The sequence below is a fragment of the Phodopus roborovskii genome, unplaced genomic scaffold, assembly GCF_943737965.1.
Source record: "Phodopus roborovskii unplaced genomic scaffold, PHOROB, whole genome shotgun sequence".
NCBI classification, from domain to species: Eukaryota; Metazoa; Chordata; class Mammalia; order Rodentia; family Cricetidae; genus Phodopus; species Phodopus roborovskii.
Window position 1 is genome coordinate 11,540,594 of NW_026126448.1, and position 23,504 is coordinate 11,564,097.

A 23,504-nucleotide genomic window follows, 5' to 3' on the forward strand; every position below is an offset into this window, starting at 1 on the left:
TAGACCAGGCTGGCCTCGAACTCACAGAGATATGCTTGTCTCTATCTCTTGAGTACTGGGATAAAAGCGGTATGCCACCAAGCCAGACTTTTCTGTATGGAATTCAAACCATCTTGCCCTCTAGCTGAGGGTTTATGCACTTATCTTAGTGCAGGTTAGGGGGATCCCTGCTGTTTTCAGGATAGTTTTTGAGTGGTTTGTGTATTTCATCATCTGGGTATGTGAGGAGGCGCCCAAGGCCAGCCTGTACATGACAACCTCTACCTAGGTGTGAAGCTCATGGATACCCAGAGGCAAGGGGCAAGAGCTGATGGGAAGGCTGTTTGATTGCTTCCACTGTAGGTTAGCCCTCTGGAGATGTCCAGCCTGACAGCACACGTCTGCAGAGAGGTGGTTCCCTGCCCCAGCTGTTTCTACAAGCTGCTGCTGGCATTCTGCATCAGCCACAAAGAATTTGCAAAAACTTGGTTTGGTTTAGATTCAACAGTTTGTAAAGTTCATAATGAAAGGTTCCCCCCACCTCCGCCCAGCCTCAGTCCTTTCTGTCTCACCAAGCAAAGCTGGTCCATTCATCCATTGATATCCCTCCTTGTGGTTGAAACATGAATTTAATTTCCATAGGAACCTTCAAGGACATTGACTTCCACCGACTCTCAAAGTAAACACAAGAGTTTGAATCACTTCTGAGTCAGACATAGCAATATTTATCATGGCTTGAGCTTGTCCTGTGGAACCATGATGTCTTCCTGCTTTACAGATATGGATTCTTGTAGTGCTGGGGACTGAACCCAGAGTCCCTGCATGCTAGGCAAGAGCTCTACCTTTGAGGCCCAGCCCCACCCTCACCCGTAATACAGACTGTAACCTCCACTGGTTGTTGTTGTTTTCTTGATATTTGTTAGTGGCAGTTTGCAGTCTGTATCCCAGATAGCTGGTGACATCCCAGGTAGGCAGACGAAGCACTAATGGATTTTTACTTAAATATTATTGTTGCTGGGGGTTGAAGCATGAGCCTTGCTGGGTCATTATGGTCATGTGTTCCTTTAGGATGTGTAACTACACATTGGAAAGATCATAAACTGGATTTTCTCAGCATTTTGTGGGTACCAGCCAAGGAGGCAAGTGAGGTACCCTTTGGACCCTCAGTGGTCATCCAAAGAGTCATTGCAGGGCCTCTGCTCCACAGTGGCCTCTAGGATCCTGAGATAGGATTGAGCAGGGCCTCAGGTCATAAAATGCTGCTCCCCACCCCCTGCAGCTCAGGGGGCAAGGTCTAGTCACCCTTCAGATGACACAGTGACTATGTTGGTGGAAACAGTTGGAAAATCCTGTTTTAAACATTAGTGAAATCCACTGCACACCAATTGTGGTGTGTGTGTGTGTGTGTGTGTGTGTGTGTGTGTGTGTGCTAATGCCACCCCAGCCTGTCACCTGGTCAGACTGACTTCTCTACTTGATAATAATGTCCACTGCTGGCAAGATGAAATGAAACCCTCATACTATTTGATAGATGTGTATTTATTTTGATCCAAATATCCACCTTTGAAATGTGTCCTGAAGAAGATACTGTGGACAGACACAGCTTATTTTATGACATTGTTCATAACATTATATGTAACATAAAAATACAACCATATTATTTAATATCATAGGCTTCTTCAAGTAAATTATGGCGTCATGAAGCCAGTTTCACAAATCTGAGAAGTACCATGGCAAAATGCTGGAATATATCATTAAGAGAATACATTAAGTGAATACAGCAAATGTGATCATTTTTTTGTGTGTAGTAACTATTATACAAGGTTGAGAGTTTAGATCAATATTTGAGTATTCATTTAGTATGTACACGGCTCTGGATACAATCCCCAGCACTGCAACACACACGCATGCACGCACGTACACGCACAAAGCCCTATGCCTCAGTCATCAAGGCTTGCCCTGGGGATTCAGTCTTCCAAATAGCTTTCCCTTCTTCTCCCACTTCACTGCTACACAACACACACACACACACACTTTACCTGACTCCAACATCAGCATCTAAGTCCCTCCTCCTCATTCCAAACCACACTTGTCTTCAGTTCTTGCCTCTGTCTCCCCTTGTCACTTTCAATGGCTACTTGGTATTATGTGTTGAGTTTGTGGGGCTTTGAAGCTGTATGGAAATTGATCCGTAGGTTTGGTTACAAGACAGACTAGTGTGTGCTTGAGACTCTACTGAAAGATTACATTAAGAATTTAATTCAGGGGGTTTGTAGAGAGGGCTCAGAAGTTAAGAGCACTGGCTGCTCTTCCAGAGGTCCTGAGTTCAATTCCCAGCAACCACTTGGTGGCTCACAACCATCGCTAGTGGGATCCGATGTCCTCTTCTGGCATAAAGGCGTACATGCAGATAGAGCACGCATACATAAATAAATAATTCTAAAAAGAAAAAAGAAAACTTTCTTTAAAAAAATAATATTTAAAACTTCGAAAGGATCACATCAAGATGATTTTGGAGGCCATCACACATTTATTTGGAATTTTATTTTGAATCCACCCTGGAGAATCCATAATTGCTCAAAACCCTCATGTAGCATACTGCCCGTTGGGACCTTTACGCCATAAAGGTTCTCAGTTTTCCTAACGCTGAGACCCTTTAATACGAATCCTCCTGTTGTGGTGACCCACCCCAATAAAAAAAAATTACTTTCGTTGCTACTTCATAATTATAATTTTGCCACTGTTGTGCATCATAACGTAAATACCTGATATGCAACCCCTGAAAAAAGGTTGAGAACCATTGCTGTATGGTCTTTCTCCTGGCAGCCCTTCCAGCAGCCACCTTTTGCCGGCATCTCTCCAATTCCTCTGTTGTGCGACCCGAGGTTAGGTGTTTAAGCTCTATGTGCCTCGGTTTCCCTCCTCCGGGTTGCCTCAGAGTTCGTCCCGGGTTGGTTCAACAACTGGGTCCTCAGCAAGCCCAAGCAAGCGGAAGGCCGGTGAACGAGCACATCTGGGCAAGCGCGCCTCGGAGAGAGGCAGGCAAGGCGCCTGGCAAGCGTGGCTGCTTCTGGGGACAGAATGTGTCCCACCCTCGCGGCACAGATGGCATCCGCCTGGCCCCGACGACCGGAACTATAGGCGCGTGCGGAGACGCGTGGCTGTGGATCCTACCACAGTTCCCGGGTTCAGGATCCTCTCCAACGCGGAACAACCCTCCCCACTCGGGACTACCCGCCCCAGGACGCAGGTGCTGGCTTCAGAGACCCCGAAGTCTCCGCGCGGAGCCCGGCATATGCCCCAGAAGATGGAGGGGGACCTAGGACACCCTTGATGGCTTCTCCTCGGATCTTCCCCCCACCCCCATAACCTACTTCGGGGTCGCAAAGTTGCTACCACCACCCAGTGCTGCAGCAGCGGTACAACCAGCTGACCTGGGTCCGCCCCCGAACCCTCATTGGTTGGTCCAGGCAGGGGCGGGGCCGAGGAAGAGCACCTAGGTCTAGGCCCTAAAGGCGGGTCGTGCTCCTGACACTAGCGGGTCCGCGCCTCGGGAGCCCACGGTTGCTCTACTGTCCTCCAGGCTTAGCGATCGCCTGCAGAGCGCGTGGTGCGCAGTCACTGTGGAGCTGCCAGCGACAGGTGCGAACTCAGGGGATCCTCTGTGCCGTCCGGTCCTCGCCGTCAGGGAGTAGCTGGATGCGAGTCCGCTGAGCGTCTGAGATGGCCGTGCGTCCTGGGCTCCTCTGGCTGCTCGGCCTGGCTCTGTGCGCTCTGGGTAGCGGCCACCGCCTGCGTCCCCCGTATGTCTTTCCCCAGCGTCGCTTGGGAATACACGAGCGCCGAGATATGCAGAGAGAGATCCTGGCGGTGCTCGGGCTGCCTGAGCTGCCCCGACCTCGTGCGTCCCCCGCCGCCTCCCGGCAGCCAGCATCCGCGCCCCTTTTCATGTTGGATCTGTACCATGCCATGGCTGATGATGACAACGGTGGGCCCCCTCCACCTCACCTGGGGCGCTCCGACCTAGTCATGAGCTTCGTCAACATGGGTAAGTGCGAGAAGAGCCCAGGTGGCTGCGGTCTCCACATGGAGAGCACATGGCCGCCTATCCGGGAATGATGTTTCTAGTCACCTGTGAGGGAATGAGTCCCCTAGGAGTGTGAGGCCCCTGGGACAGGGAAACACAGTGCAGCGAATAGGACCACGGCAAAACAAGGACTACAGGGGTCAGAACAGGAAGGTCTGAGGGCTATCTTGCTTTCTCTGGGCCTTGGTTCACCATGGCACCCAGGAGTGGGAATCTGGTGATGCCCAGGTCCCCGGAAAACTGATGGTCCTAGGAAGACTGATGAGTAAACAGAGGCTGTGATGCTGTCATTGTAATAAATGCAGCCCTGAAGAGAGGGACAAAGTTCAGAGTAGAAACCTGTGGTCATATCGTTGAAGTGACCACAGCTGACCCACACGCCCTGACGGCAGGTTCTTTCCTTGTAGCAGGAAGTGGGTGGGTGGGGTGCACGGTCAGGTGACGGAGTGGACAGACTCAGACTATGACTGTAGTCTTGTGGGCTTGGCGCCCCGCAGATGGACCTTGGCTTGGCATAGAGTGAGTGTCTAGGCCAATGGATGACCCAAGGGAGGCTATGGCACTCTCCAATCTCCCAAAGTATGGCTCCTTTCTCCAGCTATCTCTTGCCCTCGGGACCACTTTCTCCTACTTGTCTTGAAGGCATTTTCCTCAAAGCTTTTTATCTGTAATCACAAGAATTTCTTTTAGTCTGGTTGCCACCTGCAGCCTGGGTTGCAGCAGACACTAGGCTGGTCTGGTACCAGGCCTTGAACTCAGAGCAGGAAGACTGGTGCCATAGCCTCCAGTCCCTGGTTACATTGTGTTGCTCATTCTCCCAGAGGCATGGGGAAAAGCCACAGTGTTCACTCCTATTTCCTAGTCAAGGGCAGGGAGACAGTGGCAGCCTGGAAACAGCCTGATAAAGGCCCAGGCTGCTTGGCTCTGTATCCTGTGCTCAGTTTTTGGCATTCCTTCCAGGGTAAGAGGAACTTTCCAGCAGGTTTATGGTGTCATCAGCCACTTGTTTCCTACCTGGTTAGGAGAAGGGGACAGCTGAATCTCTAGTCTCTGACCCACAGCTGCTGGTGCCTAAAGTAGTGGAGAGCACAGGGAAGAAGGCAGTCCTTAGCTGGCACTGAAGAGCCCACAGCCAGGAGGGGGCTGCAGCCAACGGCCTTCCGCATGTGGGCATGAGACTGGCTCTCCATTCTCAGAAAGGCTGACCTAGGGTGCAGGAAGAGAAAAACTAAGGCTAGAGCTGCCCAAGAATGGCCCTGGGGAGCCTCTGATCAGAATGAGTCACCTCCCAGCCCATGCCTTTCTCCCCTCCCCCAACTTTCTGGGTCAAGACATGAACAGCCCTGATGGGAACTGTTGCTGTGAACAGAGCAGGATCCAATACTGCAATGCACCTTTAGAGACATCCTTTGCTCTCGCCAAGCTACATGTTGCTTCCTTCGGGGACTCCTAGTAAATCACTAGAGATGACAAATGGATGAGCAGAAAGCCAGTGAGGGGTGAGCTGGGTCCAGTCCCTGCTGGTCCCCATCCCTGATGCCTGAAGCTCAGCTTTGCATATGTGACAAAAACAAAATCTCAAGTGATGGTCATGGTGACTTGTGCATGTCATCCCAGCACTCGGGAGGCTGAGGCAGGAGGATTGCTACAGCTTCAAGGCCAGTCTGGGCATCAGAGTGAGGCCCTGTAACACACACACACACAAACACAGGAAGAGGGCATAAGATAGATATATGTCTGTGTCTTGTGTACATTTAAGCCTAGAAATGAATTCTAAAAGCCTTGGCCTTTCACATTCTTCCATTCGTTATTGACTCCTAGCAACAGTGTATGAATTGTGTGGGAATCCCTGTTCTATGGACTCAGGCTAAATGGCTAGCTTTATGGCTAGTCCAGGCCCACACAACTTGGTTAGAGCCACATCCATAGTTATGGATTCCAAAGTTTCCTACCATGTCATGTTTCCCTTCATATTACCCGAGTATCCTAACAGGATCGGTGGCATGAACAAGCAAGCAGAATGCTCGATGCAGACTCACCGTGGACAGCCCATCAGAGCTGCATTTGCACTCAGTACTGCCTCAGGAGAGTGAGGCTCAGAGAGGGCTGGTGATATTCTCAGGGCCACACAGCAGTTCATCGGCACCCTGTGCTTCTGCGCTGCGTATGGCTTCCTCCATCCTCAGCTGGGGGGCCAGTCCTGTCCCTGGGAGTAGTAAGAGCTACAGTAGTAGACTAAATGTGAATGGATGCTATAAGCTGAGAATTCTGTTCATAAAGTACTCCTATGTTCCCAGAATTTTCAGATAAAATTCAAGCCATCCAAATCCAGGGTCTTCAATGGGAATCCCAATTTTACTAGCCATTCCCCCAGGGCTTTGCATAATAAAATAGGCATGTTTTATTAAAAAATATTATGCATGCACTATGTGTGCATGTGTGCATGCACATTCATGTGTGTGGGCACATGCGTACATAGGTGCACATGCTTGGGGTGGGGGCAAAGTTGATGTTTGGTGCCTTCCTCAGTTGCCATCACTTTATTGAGATAGGGTCTGTGTCATTACCCAAAGTGCACTACTTCTAATGGGTTTAACTAGCCAGCTGGTCTTGCTGATCCTGCCTCTGCTACCTGAGTGCTGGGAATACAGACAGCCACCTTGCCTGCCCAGTTTTTACCTTGGTTCTGATGATCTGAAGTCCATCCTCAAGCTTCCATGGCAAATCCTTACCTCTGAACATCTCCCCAGGCTTGTTTCTGGTCTTAGTTTTTTGACTTGAAGTCTATTGAATGGATAGCCCACAATGTATCCATATTAATTTATTATTAATGGATACTTGGTTCTTTCCAGTTTTGAGTTACTTGAAGAAAATTGCTCTGACCTAGGCCTAGTAGTATGTGAGCCTAAAGACCCAGTCACTTGGACACTAAGGTAAGAGTGTCTCCAGTTTAAGGTTTGCCTGGGACTTTACTGAGACTTTGAGTTCAAACTCTAGTAAAAATAAATATAAATAAATAAATCTGTGAAACTAGCCCCTCTCTCCTGGGCCTTGCCCTTCCTGGGCAAGTACCTCCATCACTGAACTACACCAAGACACCTGCAGTTTTGGAAAGTCTTGACTGCTCACAGCCCGATTTCATCCCTGAGAGACAAGCTCCTCCTTGGTTTGAATGGTGCTACATTTCTTAGGTTACTTGGTTTTGTCTGCCTGTTGGATTTGGGGCCACAGCCAGCCCACATCTTTCCTGGTACTAGAGAACCTGAACAATATGGAAACAGCCAAACTAGATTCTCCATGGCCCTCACACCACCATGTGCCACAGCCCCTGTGGGCAGGTGCTCAGCGCAGGCTGGCAGAGGGGAAGGAGACAGCCCAGTGGGAGTCAGGGAGCACAGAGCTGCATCAGGTGGGATGGAAGCCAGCCGTCCCCATCTCTGTGACACCAGCAGTGAGCACATCTCTGAGTGTCTCCTGACACCACCAGTTCCATGGGACCCAGCAGGAGGAAGGTAACTTCAACAGGCATTCTAGGGTCCTCGTGGACAAAACATGCTGAGAGTCGCCTCCACCTCAATAGGCCCCCGCTGAACTCCAGTCCATTCACTTCCATGGCTTGAGTCTGGAAGGCTATAGCACACTACCCTGAGCTGTTATGTGACCTCAATGGAGAGCTGCCTCAGTTTCCCTGCCCCTGAACCCCAACCCAGAAGACCTTCCCAGTTCTGACTCAAACTGTGTCCACACAGCCTTCCCTCTGATGGGGGTCTCTCCAAAAGTGAGTCATGGGATAGTGAAATAGGCAGGCATGTGTCATCATGGCCACATCTTTCTGTCACATTCTCACATTTCAGTTCTTTGAGTTTCTTCTGGAGGAATCACACCCTTGCTCACATCTCCTGGGGATTATTTTTTACCTCAGCAGGCTTGATGTGGTGGCCTGTGCGGGTGTTCCCTTTTAATTTGGGGTCTGGAGCCAGCTGAGGACTGGACCAGTAATTATGTGTGCAGAGCCGCTTATGGAAACGGCCTGTGAAGAAAGTCAGTGCGGAGACTCAGCTGAAAGTACCCCAGGAGTGAGCCTGGGCCTTGCCATGGCGCTGCGGCTCCTGGCGGGAGAAATTCCTTCAGGTGTAGAATGCACAAGTCACCAACCCCAGGGCTCCACCCTCCTCTGAGGTCCAGCACAAGCCCAGAGACTTCTAAGTCTGGTGTGGGCCCCTCAGCCCTTGGTACCAGCAGCATAGGACAGTCATGCCCAGTGCACCCCCTCCTCAGGTCTGGATCCTGTCCCCACCCTCAAAGTCCCACCAGGAAAAGAAGCAAATCCCACAGTAAGTGCAGACATCAGTGGCCTCGATGGAGACTCACTGTGACATGGTTGTCACTCAGACCAGCAGCCGCACCCCAGCCCCAGGAGCTGTGAGTGATGGACTCTGAGCCATGGGGAAGAACAGATGTTCACTCTCTCTGTCCCCAGAACAGTGACTTGGTGAGCAGGCTGCTGCAAGCCATCCACCCACCGGCCATGTTCAGTTACTGCCCTAAGGAGCTCACCATCCAGAGGGGACACAACCCACTGACACAAGGGGTCACACCACAGTCTGGTCACACTCCACCACTGAGGGAAGTCAAGGAAGGAACTCAAGCAGGATAGGAACCTGGAGCCAGGGACCGAAGTCGAGACCACAGAGGGGTGCTGCTTACTGGCTTGCTCATGGCAGCTTGCTCAGCCTGCTTTCTTATACAACTCAGGATTGCTGCCAAGGGTTGGCACCACCCACAGTGGGCTGGGTCCTTCCTTATCAATCATGAATTACAGGCCAACTTATGGTGGCATTGTCTCAATTGTGCTTTTCTCAGATAACTGCAGCTTGTGTCAAAGTGACATAAAACTAGCCAGCATATTTGCTTGTGGAAACAAGTATAACTTTCTCTGTGCCCAGGGCATTGATGTTTGCATGTCTTCCATGATTTTGCCCAGCATGTCTGAAATTCTTGCATGGAATGGTCAATTCAATCCATTTTGCAAAATGCCTCTACAAGCATTGCTGTCCGTTCTGCATGTCTTACCTCTTGAGAGTTAACCTGTCTGATCTTACCTGTTACTTTCTCAAAGGCCCTACTGACCCTATGGAAAGCATCAAACCAATCTCCATCATTCTTGAGCCCAGGACCTCCTCTGTTTCCTATTTCTTACTACCACCTACAAAGGAATGACATTCCCTAGTTGGCTTTTTTGGGAGCAGGGGGTGGTGATGGTGTGGGATCAAACCCTAACACCTCACACATTTACAACATTTTTTTATCATTACATTCTATCTCCTCCTCTTCATCCTTCTCTTCTTCTCTTTCTCCATCTTCTTTTGACAGGGCCTCGGTAAGTAGCCCTGACTGCCCTGAAATTCACTAGGTAGACTAGGCTGGCTTGAACTCACAGCCTCTGCCTCTGCTTCTTGAGTGCTGGGATGAAAGGCATGAGCCACCACCGTCTGGCCCTCCCTTGCTAAGTAAACCCCATTAGAGCTGAGCTTAACTCTCTTGTTCATTTTGGTGTTCTTACCACCCATGACAGCTGTGCAGAAAGGAGCAGAGAACTACATCTGTTAGAGAAAGACACCAAAAAACTTGACCTGATTCTAAAACTTCAAAGACACGCTCAGGTGTCTGCCCCATCCTCCACAAAGCCTGTCTAGATCCCAAAACGCAGTGGAACACACTTCTCCAACCCGTGATTGCCTGTCCAGGAGCTGCTCCCCTCTTTTGGCATTCCTTCTTACTTCTGCTCTTCCATTTTCCTTCTTTACCCACAAGGAAACATGGGTCCTTCGTCCCCTAGTTGCCAGCACTGGGTGTCTCTCCATTTCCTAAGGTCCTTCTGTTGATGATCTTGTAATGTGACCTGTGTTCTGCACATCTCTCTCCCAGGACACTGAAGGAAATTCAAACAGAACAAACAGCCCAGATCAGCTGTCAGATCTGAGCTTCCCCGACCCAACCCTCTCATCAAGGACAGGCTCTGGGAGTCCTCTGCCCACTGAAATTCAGCCAATTCTGTCCCTGCAGACAGGGTTTTACCCTGGAACTGTGCTGATTTTCTGCCTTGGGACCTATGGCCATCTCAGCGTTGGCCTAGGAGCTCTGAGAGGAGGCACCGTGATTCAGAGTGGGTCCAGGGGCTGCTGAGCACTTGCTGAGTTTCCCACTGCACCACCTCCTGGGGCCTGGTGTTCTCCCAGAGCAGACCACAAGCTGTGTGTAGAACAGGAAAGGGCCACACCCAGGCTGCCTGGGGTCCTACTCTGAGCACAAGCCATATTGACTCCCAGAGATGATGTCCTTCGCTCCTTGTCTTCCAGTGGAGCGTGACCGTACCCTGGACTACCAGGAGCCACACTGGAAGGAATTCCTCTTTGACCTAACCCAGATCCCTGCAGGGGAGGCTGTCACAGCTGCGGAGTTTCGGATATACAAAGAGCCCAGCACCCACCCGCTCAACACAACCCTCCATGTCAGCATGTTCGAGGTGGTCCAGGAGCACTCCAACAGGTACCTTCCCTCTGCCCAGGTGCCCACCCCATCTCATGGTCTCATGGTTCTAGGCTCTGGCAGGGCCTGTCCAGAGGGTGCTTTTCCAAGAAAGGAAAGGGGTGCCTGCTGGGAGAGGCACCTCAGACACGAGAAAGGGGCTTGGCCTGGAACTCCCTGCCCTGCTGGGGACAGTGGAACCCTCAATAGGCCACAGCACTGAGCCCCGGAGACAGTGTCCCCACCAGCACACGGACACAGTAAAATGCCAGGGGTTGGTTATCGGTGAAATGTGGTACCAAAGGAGGCCAGCCCAGAGCCAAGCAGGGAAGAGGCTCTGAAAGTGGTCCCCCAGGCAGGCACAAGATACAGTCAGGCTTGCCGACCTCAGCCTTGGTTAATTGTTCTTTCGTGTCCACAGGGAGTCTGACTTGTTCTTTTTGGATCTTCAGACGCTCCGATCTGGGGACGAGGGCTGGCTGGTGCTGGATATCACTGCAGCCAGTGACCGCTGGTTGCTGAGCCATAACAAGGACCTGGGACTCCGTCTCTATGTGGAAACCCAGGATGGTGAGGCTCCAGGCCTTAGTAGGGAGCTGCCCTGGGGGGGTCTTGGGAGGTGGTTCCAGCAGAGGCTGCCAGCCTAGTACAGGGAGCCCTCTCCCTGGCCCATGCTTGGCCCTTCTTGAGGTGGGTAGAGTGGTGAGGTCCTGGATGGGGGAGGCTTCAGCTAGGCTTCCTGTCCTTCGTAATAGCAACTGACCTGAGGGCCAGCTCTGGTACCCTTCGGGGAAGGGAGATTCTCCATGGGCAGTAGCCTCCACTCTGAGAGGTTCTGCACTAGGAAGGAGGGGTGGGGGATCTGCACCCCAACTTCTGAGTGCACAGGCCTGGGCTATACCTGCTCTGCAGTGCTGTAACTCGGTACCTGAGCCTCAGTTTCCTCGTCTGCACAGTTTATAGTCACTACTTCCGCCACAGGGTTTTCGTGGGACATTTCCTTTCTGTGAGGACAGTAAGGGCAGCAGGGCAGGAGACTGGCCTGTCTGGGGTCTAGCAAAGGCTGGAGGGATAGCTTGGAAGGAGAGGGGCAGAGAGATGGCAGGGGTCACTCTGAGTTAGGGAAAACTGACAAGGTACTTGGAAAGTTTAGAACAGTTTACCAGCAGTGGGTGACAGATGTGACTGTGGCTTTAAAAGACCTGGTAACTTCAGCCCCTCAAGGCTGCCTGCTCCCAGTCGTCAGTAGCATTACCAAATGTTTCCAGTGTCTGTCCAAGATCTTGAGAGACAGGCCAAGCGACGGGGATGGCCAAGGCTGTCCTCAGGGTGAGACCCATGGCGATCCTGGTCGGTGTCCTCCCTGCTCTGTGACGCAGCAGCACAGAGGTGGCATGCAGCAGGCTTACCCGGTGCACTGGGCCTTCCCCTCTCTGTCGGGGACCCAGGAGCCCGGTGGCCCGCTGACGATGGCGGCACTGAGGCTTCTGGCATGGGCGCTCCCGCGCGGGGTCTCCGTCCACCGCCCACGGCCCGTGCTGCCCCACCGCCTTGCCCTCCGCTTTGCTAGCGACCGCAGCGGACGCGTCCACTTCTACACGGATCCGGTGAAGGCTTTGGAGGGCATCAAGGACGGGGCGACCGTCATGCTCGGGGGCTTTGGGCTCTGTGGCATCCCCGAGAACCTGATAGGCGCGCTGAAGACCAGGGGCGTGAAGGACCTGAAGATCGTCAGCAGCAACGTGGGCGTGGATGACTTCGGCCTGGGCATCTTGCTAGCCTCCAAGCAGGTCAGGCGCGTGGTGTGCTCATACCTGGGGGAGAATCAGCTGTGCGAGCAGCTGTACCTGGCGGGAGAGCTGGACCTGGAGATGACGCCCCAGGGCACCCTGGCCGAGCGCATCCGTGCAGGTGGCGCTGGTGTGCCCGCCTTCTACACGCCTACGGGCTACGGCACGCTGGTGCAGGAAGGGGGCGCCCCGATCCGGTACTCTCCCAAAGGCCACCTGGTCACCTTGAGCCAACCACGGGAGGTGCGCGAGTTCGGGGGCCGCCACTACCTTCTGGAGCACGCCATCCGCGCAGACTTTGCCCTGATCAAGGGCTGGAAGGCCGACCGCTCAGGCAACGTGATCTTCAGGGGCAGCGCGCGCAACTTCAACGTGCCCATGTGCAAGGCCGCTGACATCTCGGTGGTGGAGGTGGAGGAGATCGTGGACGTGGGCTCTTTCCGCCCGGAGGACATCCACATCCCCAACATCTACGTGAACCGTGTGATCAAGGGGCCGAAGTTCGAGAAGCGCATCGAACGCCTGACCACATGTGACAGTCAGCCAGCGGCCATGAGCAAGCAACAGGACACCTCCAGGACGCGCATCATCAAGCGCGCTGCTCTCGAGTTTGAGGACGGCATGTATGCCAATCTGGGCATCGGAATCCCTCTCCTGGCCAGCAACTTCATCAGCCCCAAGATGAAGGTCTACCTACACAGTGAAAACGGGATCCTGGGCTTGGGCCCGTTCCCCTCGAAAAATGAAGTGGATGCCGACATCATCAACGCGGGCAAGCAGACGGTGACCGTAATCCCTGGGGGCTGTTTCTTCGCCAGCGATGACTCTTTTGCCATGATCCGCGGGGGACACATCCAACTGACCATGCTCGGTGCCATGCAGGTTTCCAAATATGGTGACCTGGCCAACTGGATGGTGCCAGGCAAGAAGGTGAAGGGCATGGGCGGGGCCATGGACTTGGTGTCGGGTGACAAGACCAAAGTGGTGGTCACCATGGAGCACTGCACCAAGAAAAAGCAGCCCAAAATCTTGGACAAATGCACCATGCCCCTGACCGGCAAGCGCTGCGTGGATCTCATCATCACCGAAAAGGCCGTGTTTGATGTGGACCCAAGGAAGGGGCTGACTCTGGTTGAGCTGTGGGAGGGCTCGTCGGTGGACGAGGTCAAGGCCACCACAGGATGCGCCTTTAAGGTGTCCTCCAACCTCAAGCCCATGCAGCAGATCAAACCTTGAGGAGCCCTGGTCCTTCCCACCAGGGCTGAGTTGTGAAGGAGTTAGCGACCACTGGCTCCTCGGGCTTCCTGCTGCCAGATGGTATCTTCTCAAGAGCCGAGTGATTTTAATTAAAAACCCTAAGCTGAGCCTTGTGTCTGATGCCTAAGTAAAGCCCTGCGCTAAAACCATTGAGGATACTGGTCCCAGGCTCCCACTTTCTGTGACCTTCACATACAAGGCTCCAGATCATTCTCTGACAGGTGTCAACACCAGTGTTGCTACTCGGAACTGAATCATGAACCTGGAGAAAAGCACCTGGCAGGAAGAAGCCCAGAGTTCACCCAGTGCCACTGTACTGCTGCCATGAAATGCAGACCTGTGGGTCTGTGGCCAGGAGGAACTCTGGCTTCTCTTCCTGGGCCCTGTTTTCTGCTCCTAATTTTGTTTCACTGAACCCTCCCCTACCTGACTTCCTCCTGGAAGCTGCACAGGTGTCCCTAGAAAGGAGGCAGGCCTGTCACCTTTGGGATGAGGGAAGATGGTTGGTGCTGGTACTTCATCTGGGAAACCCACGGTATATTAGCAGTCCCAGCATGTGTCCAAAGAGGCCTGGGCTTAGCACAGGTGGTCTAGAATCTCATCAATGTCATGGACAGACTCTCACCTAGTACACTGCGATGTCTGTTTCCCCAACAATACTGACATGTTCCAGAATCCAGCTGGCCTCCTTTCCTAACCCCTATGTGGCAGCTTTGGGTCCTGTCATTGTGAGTCTGTAAGCTCACGATGAAAGTGAAATAAGTTATACAGGTGTGTGTGTGTGTGTGTGTGTGTGTGTGTGTGTGTGTGTGTGTGTCCTGAGAAAGTACTCCCCCTGCCATGCTCTTCTGTCCAGAGCTGGGAAGCCTGGTAGCTTCCACCAGATAGGGTACTATGTGATGATGGGGGCAAGGAGCAGAGCTGGGCGGGAAGGTGCACTCCAGTTTGGACAAGGAGCAGCCTCTCTGGGCCTATCAGATACAGAACTGTGAAACAGCAGCATCAATCCCTATGGGCTGCCCCACCTCACTCAGTCTCCCCCTCACGCTGGGCAGGGCAGGAGCTGCTTGGCTCTGCAGCTGCTTGCTCCAGGCCTGGAACAGTTGATGCCATCTCTGGATCTTAGCTTGTGTGCCTGTAAAATGGGAACCTCGGTTTAGCTGCACCCATGGGCTCTGGGTCCAGCTCATCTTGCCCTGACAGCCTCCAGAGGTGCCCAGCACCCTTGCAGGCTAGCTTTGAGGAGTTCAGGCGAGGGACTGCTCTGTGTTCGGAGCCTGGAAGACCAGTTACATGAAAGAAAAACAAATGTGGCTGAACCTGGAACACTGATGGCCTCCGTGTTCCTCAGAAGCCAGGGCTCTGGGACTCCACAGTAAGTAGTAGGGTCATGGCCTGTTCTGGGTCCCAGCCTGCCCCTTGTGTCACTAGTAGGTCCTGACACTGTGGCTTTCATTGCCTTCCTGCTCCCAGCTGCTCATCCTCCCAGTGACTTCCTACTTCCAATTCCCTGTCTGTTTCCCAACTTTGTGGTCTCCTCTTTGTTGTTGTTATTAATAATCCAGGTCTTGATACTGCTGCTCATACACTCACACATTGATGGAGGGCCTTCCTCTACACTGCAGGCAACCTACCGGCAAACCTCTGAGACTTTGGTTTTTGTTGTTTGTTTTTATTTTTTGAATGACAGGCTTTTATGTAGCCCACACAGCCCACCAGCTCAGTGTGTAACAGAAGATAACTTTGAACCCATCTTTTCCTGCCTCTATCCTCTGAGTGTTTACAGGCTGGGTCACCACATCAGCTTAGTAGAGTGCTTCTGCAGTTAGAAAGGGCAGAGGCCATGACAGGACCACCAGCAGAGCTGGAGCAGGTGCTGGAGGCTTTGCTCTCCTGGGTTGACATCTGCAGTCCTGAGAGGATCAAGGACCTCCCTCCCCCCATTTTATGGGTTCCACTCTTCCTGTGGACAAGCTCAGGTCTGTCTCTCTGAAGCCCCTTCCTTTCTTTGAAGCAATCTGCTGGCCTGGTGAACACACACTGGGCACTTGAATGAGCCTGATGGGGTCTGAACTCTGGACTTTGTGACTGTTCTGACCTCTGGCCCTGCTCAGCCTGGGGCCTTGACCGTGGGCATCTGAGAGGCAGTGAGTGCCTGGGCCTTGGATACTCAAGCTTGCTGTGCTGGGAGAGTAAGTCCCAGTGATGTCCTTGCAGAGGCTGCTATGACTGCACGTTCTAATCCTCAGAAGCTGCAGGATGAAAATGGGACCTGGGTGTTAGATCACTGGACCAAGGGAGTCTGGGTCCTGAGCATCACCAGCAGTGGACTCTGGTCATCTCTGAGTGACTGTGACTTGGGTTGCAGTGAGGATCAACTGAGGCAAAATCTTTGACACCTGCCAAATGTTTCCCATCAGCCAGGTTATCACCAGCAGGAATGCCTGTGATTGCTGAGGTCCCTGTCCCTGCCATTGCAGACCTGCTGGCCGAAGGGCTTGGCTTGGTCTCCAGATGAGGAAACTGAGGCTCGTGGTGCCATACTACCACCCACAAGTCAGTCAGTCAGTCTATTGTTTCTTGTCTCTGTCCCCCAGGGCACAGCATGGATCCTGGCCTGGCTGGTCTACTCGGACAACAAGCACCACGGTCCAGACAGCCTTTCATGGTTGGTTTCTTCAGGGCCAGCCAGAGTCCTGTGAGGGCCCCTCGGGCAGTGAGGCCACTGAAGAGGAAACGGCAGCTAAATAAAACCAACCAAATGCAGCATTCCAACAAACACGCAGGAGTCTTTGGTGAGAGCCAGACTGGGATCTGAGGCTTCCTTTACATGTCCAGTTCTTCTAGTCTGTCAGCTAGGTCTTCCCAAGAGCCCCTTTACCTTTGGGTTTGTGCCTGGCAGAGAGGGTGGGCTGTGCCTGGCTGGGAGGGTGGGCTGTGCCTGACAGGAAGGAAGGGCTGTGCCTGGCCAGGAGGGTAGGCTGTGCCTGTCAGGGAGGGTGGGCTGTGCCTGGCAAGGAGGGTGGGCTGTGCCTGGCAGGGAGGGTGGGCTGTGCCTGGCAGATAGATTTATATTTGTGTGCAAAACATCATAAGCAGAAAGAAGACCTAAGGAGTCAACATACAGGAATCTAACAATTTAAGTTATCAAGGATCTAGCAATTTATCTATAGCTAACAGTTGCTATAGTTAGCTACCTATATCCCATTCTAACCATACCCTTCCCAACCATACCCTAAACTTATCTAAAAGAGGATACCCAAGTCTGAACATCACTTTCCATAGCCAACCCTAAGCAACTAAAAAACAACCCTATGCAGGTGTATATTATCCCTTAATGCCAACAGTAGGGAAAGGGGGTGTTGTTTTCTTAGGGTTACTTCCTGCTGAAATGGGACAACAATGACTCCATGGAATCCTGTAGGAAAGAAAATTGAGGCAACAAAATTTCTCCATGGGATTAGCTGTAACATTTGTAGCTAGTGTCTGAGTGCCAGGAATTGCTTGACTGAAGTTCTTGTCTGAGGCTCTGGCCAGGGTGTAATAAGAAGGTGCACCATTTCAGCTAGCTACTCTGGAGTTGTCTCGAGCATTATAGTCCCAAACAGGTTTTAGGGTGGTGTTTGTAGTTCAGATGCATCAAGTTGAATCAAGTGGGGTCGATGAAGTGGGGCTTCACCTTTCTGGAGAGTTCTAAGATTGCTGTTAGGAATTGTTATTGTTCCTTGTGGAAAACTTAAACATTAATATCCACACGGAAATTTCTACTTTTATAGGTATGCATCCTGGGAAAGTCAACAGTAAGGATGAAAATAAGTATGAGGGAAATCAGGATTTCAGAGAGAGAGAACTGAGTTTAGACAAATGGCAGTTCCTAGCTTTTGTTTTCTTCTGTCTTACACCAATTGGCTTCTTGATGTAAGACAGAAACTCTGAATTTTATTTTAACAACGTGCTTGTATTTAGAGCAGGAAAGCCAAATCAAACTCCAAAGGCAGCATTGGTTTACATGAATTGGGACTAAAAGAGTACTAGGAAGTAAAAGGAAATAGATTTTTGTATAGAAATAGTTTGCCAGAATTAGATATTGGTACCATATGTCAGGTTCTTTGTTTCTTTCTGGATAGCTATCTTCTCTTCTTTAGGTATCTACATGTCCAGTGTCTTTTGGCTATTTGAAGATGGGTGTTTTCTGTTTTCCTGTAGACAAGAACAGAATACTCCCATTACCTTTGAGAGGTCTTCATACAACTCGTAGGAAATATCTTGGTGGATGACCTATTATTTCTCATCAAGAGGTTTCTCTTGTTCAAATCAGATCTTGATCAACTTTGATGGTATCCAAAGCTTTTCTCCTGTAGATACCCATATCCTGGTTTCCATATTGAGATCACATTTGAAGTACACCGGCTGGTTTAGTTCAGAAGTGTTTCCTATTGTCCAGTGTCTTTCTGTTTTTCCTTTCTTATTAACATTAAGAAAGTTTAGTGTTAGTAAGGCATTATGCAATCTGTGTTTGGGGGGGTCTTTGTTCCTTCTGCCTTTCTATATAGCATTTCCTTTAAAGTGCAATTAGATCTCTCAAAAGCTACTGCTTGTCCTGCAGGATTGTGTGGTATACCAGTTATATGCTTTATGTTATAATATTTAAAAAACTGTTTCAATTTACTGGAGACATATGCTGGAGCATTGTCAGTTCTTATTTGTGCAGGTATACCCATAATGGCCATTACCTCTAATAGGTGTGTGATAACAGAATCAGTCTTTTCAGAGCTCAGAGCAGTGGCCCATTGTACCCCTGAAAAATGTGTCTATAGTATGGTGCACATATTTTAATTTTCCAAATTCTGCAAAGTGAAATACATCCATTTGCCAGATTTTATTCCTATGTATACCTTTAGGGTTACTGCCTGCTGGTAGAGGAGTTTGGTTATAAAATGAACAAGTAGGAAATTTTTTTTTTTTACTACTTCCTTAGCTTGTTGCCAAGTGATAGAAAAATCCCTTTTTAAACCCTTGCTATTCACATGGTGTTTTTTTAATGAAATTTCAAGGCCTCCAGCATATTTCTATTAATAAATGATCAGTTTCATCATTGCCTTATGCTAGATGACCTGGCAGACCCGTATGGGATCTGAGGTGATATATATATACACATTATATCTATATCTATATATATATACACATGCATATATATGTATATATATATGATGAGTCTTATTCCTGATTGTTTCTTGTAATTGTATAAACAATGAAGTTAATTCTGTATCATCAGGAATAAATTCAGCTGTCTCAATGTGTAAGACGACTCTGTCTGCATATTGAGAGTCAGTAACTATATTGAAAGGTTCTGTAAAATCTGTAAGTACCATGAGAATGGTGTACAGTTCTGCCTTTTGTACTGCATTATAAGGGCTTTGAACCACTTTACTTATATTTCCTGATTTATGTCCTGCCTTACCTGATTTCTTCCAGAGATTGGTGTTTTTCTTACAATGCGTGGAAGGATCCAAATTGTTTTCTTTATGAATTTGATTCTTTCACTTTTGTGATAATTGTTGCTAATCATTCCCAAAAAGTTACTGCATGCTCTCTGCCAATATTCATTATCTTTCCATAAGAAGGACATTTCCTCATTAGTTAAAGGTACTATAATTTCTGCTGGATCCCTTGTAGTGAGATAGTCCTTCTGTAGCACTGACCACACCCATTGGGGGGTGGAGCGATGGGCGGAGGTGACCTGAGGAAGGAGGTCGGAGGGGGCCAGGAAGGCGCTCTCTCTTGCTGGCGTGACTCGGACAGGAGAGGATCGGGTTGAATTTCCTGGTGTTCATCTGTCTAGGTTGTAAGTTATTTCTCCCTGAATAAACATCTATTCGGCCTATTTGTTTATCCTGATCCTTATTTACCGCAATACTTCCTGTCATTTGAAGAAGTCTTAATTTACCTTTTAAAATCAAATAAGAGACCTTTTCTATATGTTTTTAGTTTTTTATTCTGTTTATGTGGTAAAAATAGCCATTCTAATATATCTTCCCTCCTCATCAAAATCCCTGAATGGTATTCACTAGATGGTAATATAATCAGAATACAATCTAGTTTTGGACCCACACAGTCCACATGTGCCTCTAGTATCCTCTTTTCTACCCACTCTAATTCCTTTTCAGCTTCAGCTAATAGTATTCGTGGACTATGTAAGTCCTTGTCCCCTTTTAGGGCCATTTTTAAGTTTTTCAAATCATTCCCTCTACTCCAATGATGGTCTGTAGTTTAGAAATCTCTCCTAGTAATTTTTGAAGATCTTTAAAAGTCTAGTAACAATCTCTCCTGATATGTACTTTTTGTGGCCTAATTTTCTATAGACCTATTTTATATCCTAAATAATTGATAGAATCTCCTCTTTGTATTTTTTTGGGGGGGAATTTGTAATCTCCAGTGAGACAAAACTTCTTTACTTCCTCAAATATTTTTTTCTAACATTTCTACCTTACAATCAGTCAACAATATACCATCCATGTAATAGTAAATTATGGATTGTGGAAACTTTATGAATTATTTCCAAAGCTTTCTGTACAAAATAATGGCACAGGATGGGGCTATTTAGCATTCCCTGTGGCAAGACCTTCCATTGATATCTCTTGGCTGGCTAAGAATTATTGTAATTTGGCACCATGAAGGCAATTTTTTCCCTTTTTCTTGTAAAGGTATAGTGAAGAAGCAATCTTTTAAATCAATAACTATAATAGGCCACTCTTTAGGTGCAAGGGCATTCCAGGCTGTAGAGAGCCCATTGGCTGGATTACTTTATTGATGGCTCTCAGGTCTGTAAGCATTTTCCATTTTCCAGATTTCTTTTTGATAACAAATACAGGAGAATCCCAAGGGCTGGTAGATCTCACTACAGTCAAGAGTCTGCAGAGGAAGGCAGAAGCCATGTGTGCCCAGATGCCACCTGCTGAACACAGCCACACCCTGTGGTGATGCAGAGTCACTGAGGACTGTTGAGCTGGGTCATGGCACGAGCAGGAATCCAGGAGGAGAACTTGTGATTCCAATGGTTTAGTTTCCTGTTGTCCTTCATTTGTAAATGTGCCTGTCATATCACCCCCACATTGGGAGTACCCATGGCAACTCCACAGAGCAGGACCCCTGAACAGACTCCATACCTTTTTATCCCTGCAGATGATGGTCACGGCTCCAGAGGCAGAGATGTTTGCCGTAGGCATGAGCTCTATGTCAGCTTCCGGGACCTCGGCTGGCTGGTAATTTCTGCCTCTCCTCTCTGAATGCCACCTGCACATCCTCGTGTCTCCAGGGTGGAGGTGGGGATACTGTGCCTTTAACTATGTATAAAATCCGTGAAAATGTGGCAACTTGAGCCCTCTGCCCAGTAAACTGTCAACAGGGAAACTGAGGCTGGGTAGGCAGGGACTTTGGGCTCTTCCTGCTACAGTTGCTGCAGAAGGCAGCTGTGGAGGAGGCAGCAGAGGATGAGGTGTGGAGGACAGAGGTGGGGTCCAGCCCTGCCTGCTGAGGGTGGCTGAGGGGATGAGGGTTCATTCACAGCCCCAGGTCATCCTGTGCCGGGTGCTGTGATGATGACTATGGAAGGACACTGATGTGACTCTCCTTTTCCCACCCACAGGACTCCGTCATTGCCCCTCAGGGCTACTCAGCCTATTACTGTGCTGGAGAGTGCAACTACCCAATGAACTCTTCCATGAACTCTACCAATCATGCCAACATGCAGGCCCTGGTCAGTATCACAGTGGCCTTCTTGGGACCTGAGGGACTGGACAGGCCTGGGGGTGGAAAGAACAATGGCAAAAGGACCTTCCTCTGCAGACTTCACCATTAAGTTCTTTTCTGTCCCTTAGTAAATATACATGGTGTCTCTGGACAGACACTGCACATGCACTGGCGGAAACCTGTGGACTTGTGTCGGGCACAGACTAACATAATACAGCCTCTGTAGTCACACTGAGGCATGCACACAGACAGGTGCCCACTGGGGGCCTGCATGACCCATGTGCCCTGTGTATCCTGGTAGATCTGGCTCCCTGATGTTCATATGTTCTCAGCCATCCTGCCCGGCTGGGTGACTCCTGAACTCTCAGCTCTTTGTGGCCTTGGCTCCTCCTGGGCTTGCTCCCCACTTCTTTCCTGGCTGTGTGTCCTCTCAGGCTTTAGTACTAATGAGCCACAGTCTTGGCCACTTGGTGATAGAAGTTGTTAGCAGGAAGGCAACTGCAACTGCCTATTGCCATATATTTGTGCTTGTAGAGCCTGGTGTTGAGACTTTTTTCGAGAACATTTTGTCTGGAATCCTAGCACCCAGTGGCCTTGGCCGTGTGTTTACCTAATAGACCGTTGTGCCAAATGATGCTCTAGAGCAGTGGTTCTCAACCCGTGCATCACAACCTCTTTGGGGTTGAATATCAGATATCCTGCATTATTCATTACAGTAACAAAATTACAGTACAAAGGAGCAATGAAATAACGTCTTGGTTGGGTCATCACATCATGAGAAACTGTATTAAAGGGCCACAGCATCATGACTTCACAAGAGCTGTTTTGAGCTGTTATTAAGGTGTCTTTTCACAAAGGGCACTGGTGTTTGCTGGATGCCTGGAGCCACTGTCCTGGGAGATGCACAGCCTGGTGGATGGATGTGCATACTTTAAAGAGGGATAGAAGGATTGGCACCTTTTCAAGCTCAGTGACACCATCAGAGAGCCATGGGGACTCCATGCAGCCTGTTGATCACCTGCAAAGACAGCCTTGTCTCACAAGCTGAGGCTGAGCTACATCAAGAAGAGGAAAGAGCCCTTGAACTTACATATGTTGCAAAATCATTTCTAGTTCAGTCTTCAGAAAGACACTGCCCCTTCCACAGCTTACACCTACCTGGTTGGGATGTGGTAAAGCACAGAGCAATTCTGGGCAGTGAGGGGACCAGTAAGCTTGAGACTCGGCTGAAGAGGATGTGACAGTGGACCAGGGGCTGAGAGTGCCAAAGTGCTTATGTATCAGTTGCTCCAAGCCAGGTGCCTGGGCTGCCTTGAGGGCAGCGGGCAGGACAGACGTGGCTGCAGTGGAGAATGGTCAAAGGGCTAAAATCTTCTGGAAAGGTAGTGGGTGGGAACTAGGACCATCAGATCAGGCTCATGTTCCTATCTGTATCCTCTCTCTACCAGATACACCTGACGAAGCCAGATGTCGTTCCCAAGGTGTGCTGTGTGCCCACGGAGCTGAGTGCCATTTCTGTGCTCTACTATGACAGAAGCAACAATGTCATCCTGCGCAAGGAGCGCAACATGGTAGTTCAGGCCTGTGGCTGCCACTGAGTCAGCGGCCTGCTGCCATCACGTCATTTACCTGGTCAGCTCCTCTGACCAGGAAACAAATAGCCCCTTATGTCCATGTTCTGCCCTCTTTCACAGGCATGGCCCTCTCCTGGCCCCTCTGTCCCCTACCTCAGCCCAAGGGTGGGAAGGTGGACCTGGTTACAACCCTGGTGACCTGAGTCCCCAAGTAGCAGCCTATCTCTGCCCCTTCCCCAGGGGCATCTATTGAATGTCCTTTGAGATTGGCACAGAAGTCTAATTTACCCACCTATTCATGTTGACTACTGACCCAGCCTGACCTGAATCTGAAGCACGAGATAGACCTCAGGCTCTTTAGTGGCCACCAGAAGGCTTAGGTGTGTGCAGACATGACTAACTCCCTCCAGAGATTTCTGGAGATTTAAAAAAAAAAAAAAAAAAAAAAATGGAAAAGCCAGGGATAGTGATGCATGAAACTTAGTACTTGGAAGACTGAGGCAGAATTATCATGAGTTCAAAGCCAGCCCAAGATGTATA

At 49.9% G+C, this 23,504-nt stretch overlaps 2 protein-coding genes across 2 annotated transcripts; both read left to right on the forward strand.

Annotated features, from left to right (window-relative positions):
- Window positions 1-3,580: 3,580 nt before the first annotated feature.
- Window positions 3,581-22,988, forward strand: LOC127225306 (bone morphogenetic protein 8B). Its single transcript, XM_051188711.1, has 7 exons — window positions 3,581-4,027; window positions 10,426-10,615; window positions 11,016-11,164; window positions 16,239-16,436; window positions 20,824-20,903; window positions 21,287-21,397; window positions 22,839-22,988. Exons 1-7 carry the CDS (start codon window positions 3,703-3,705, stop codon window positions 22,986-22,988), a joined length of 1,203 nt encoding a protein of 400 aa, XP_051044668.1. The 5' UTR covers window positions 3,581-3,702.
- LOC127225305 (succinyl-CoA:3-ketoacid coenzyme A transferase 2A, mitochondrial-like) lies at window positions 12,064-13,620 on the forward strand. Its single transcript, XM_051188710.1, has one exon. The coding sequence runs from the start codon at window positions 12,064-12,066 to the stop codon at window positions 13,618-13,620; it is 1,557 nt and encodes a 518-aa protein (XP_051044667.1).
- Window positions 22,989-23,504: the final 516 nt, after the last annotated feature.

Bases quoted from the DNA above. Each gene is read 5' to 3' on its own strand.
- LOC127225305 (XM_051188710.1), top strand. From the start codon at position 12,064: ATGGCGGCACTGAGGCTTCTGGCATGGGCGCTCCCGCGCGGGGTCTCC.
- LOC127225306 (XM_051188711.1), top strand. From the start codon at position 3,703: ATGGCCGTGCGTCCTGGGCTCCTCTGGCTGCTCGGCCTGGCTCTGTGC. The intron at 4,028-10,425 runs GTAAGTGCGAGA...CTTGTCTTCCAG, and splicing joins CATGAGCTTCGTCAACATGG to TGGAGCGTGACCGTACCCTG. The intron at 20,904-21,286 runs GTAATTTCTGCC...TCCCACCCACAG, and splicing joins TCCGGGACCTCGGCTGGCTG to GACTCCGTCATTGCCCCTCA.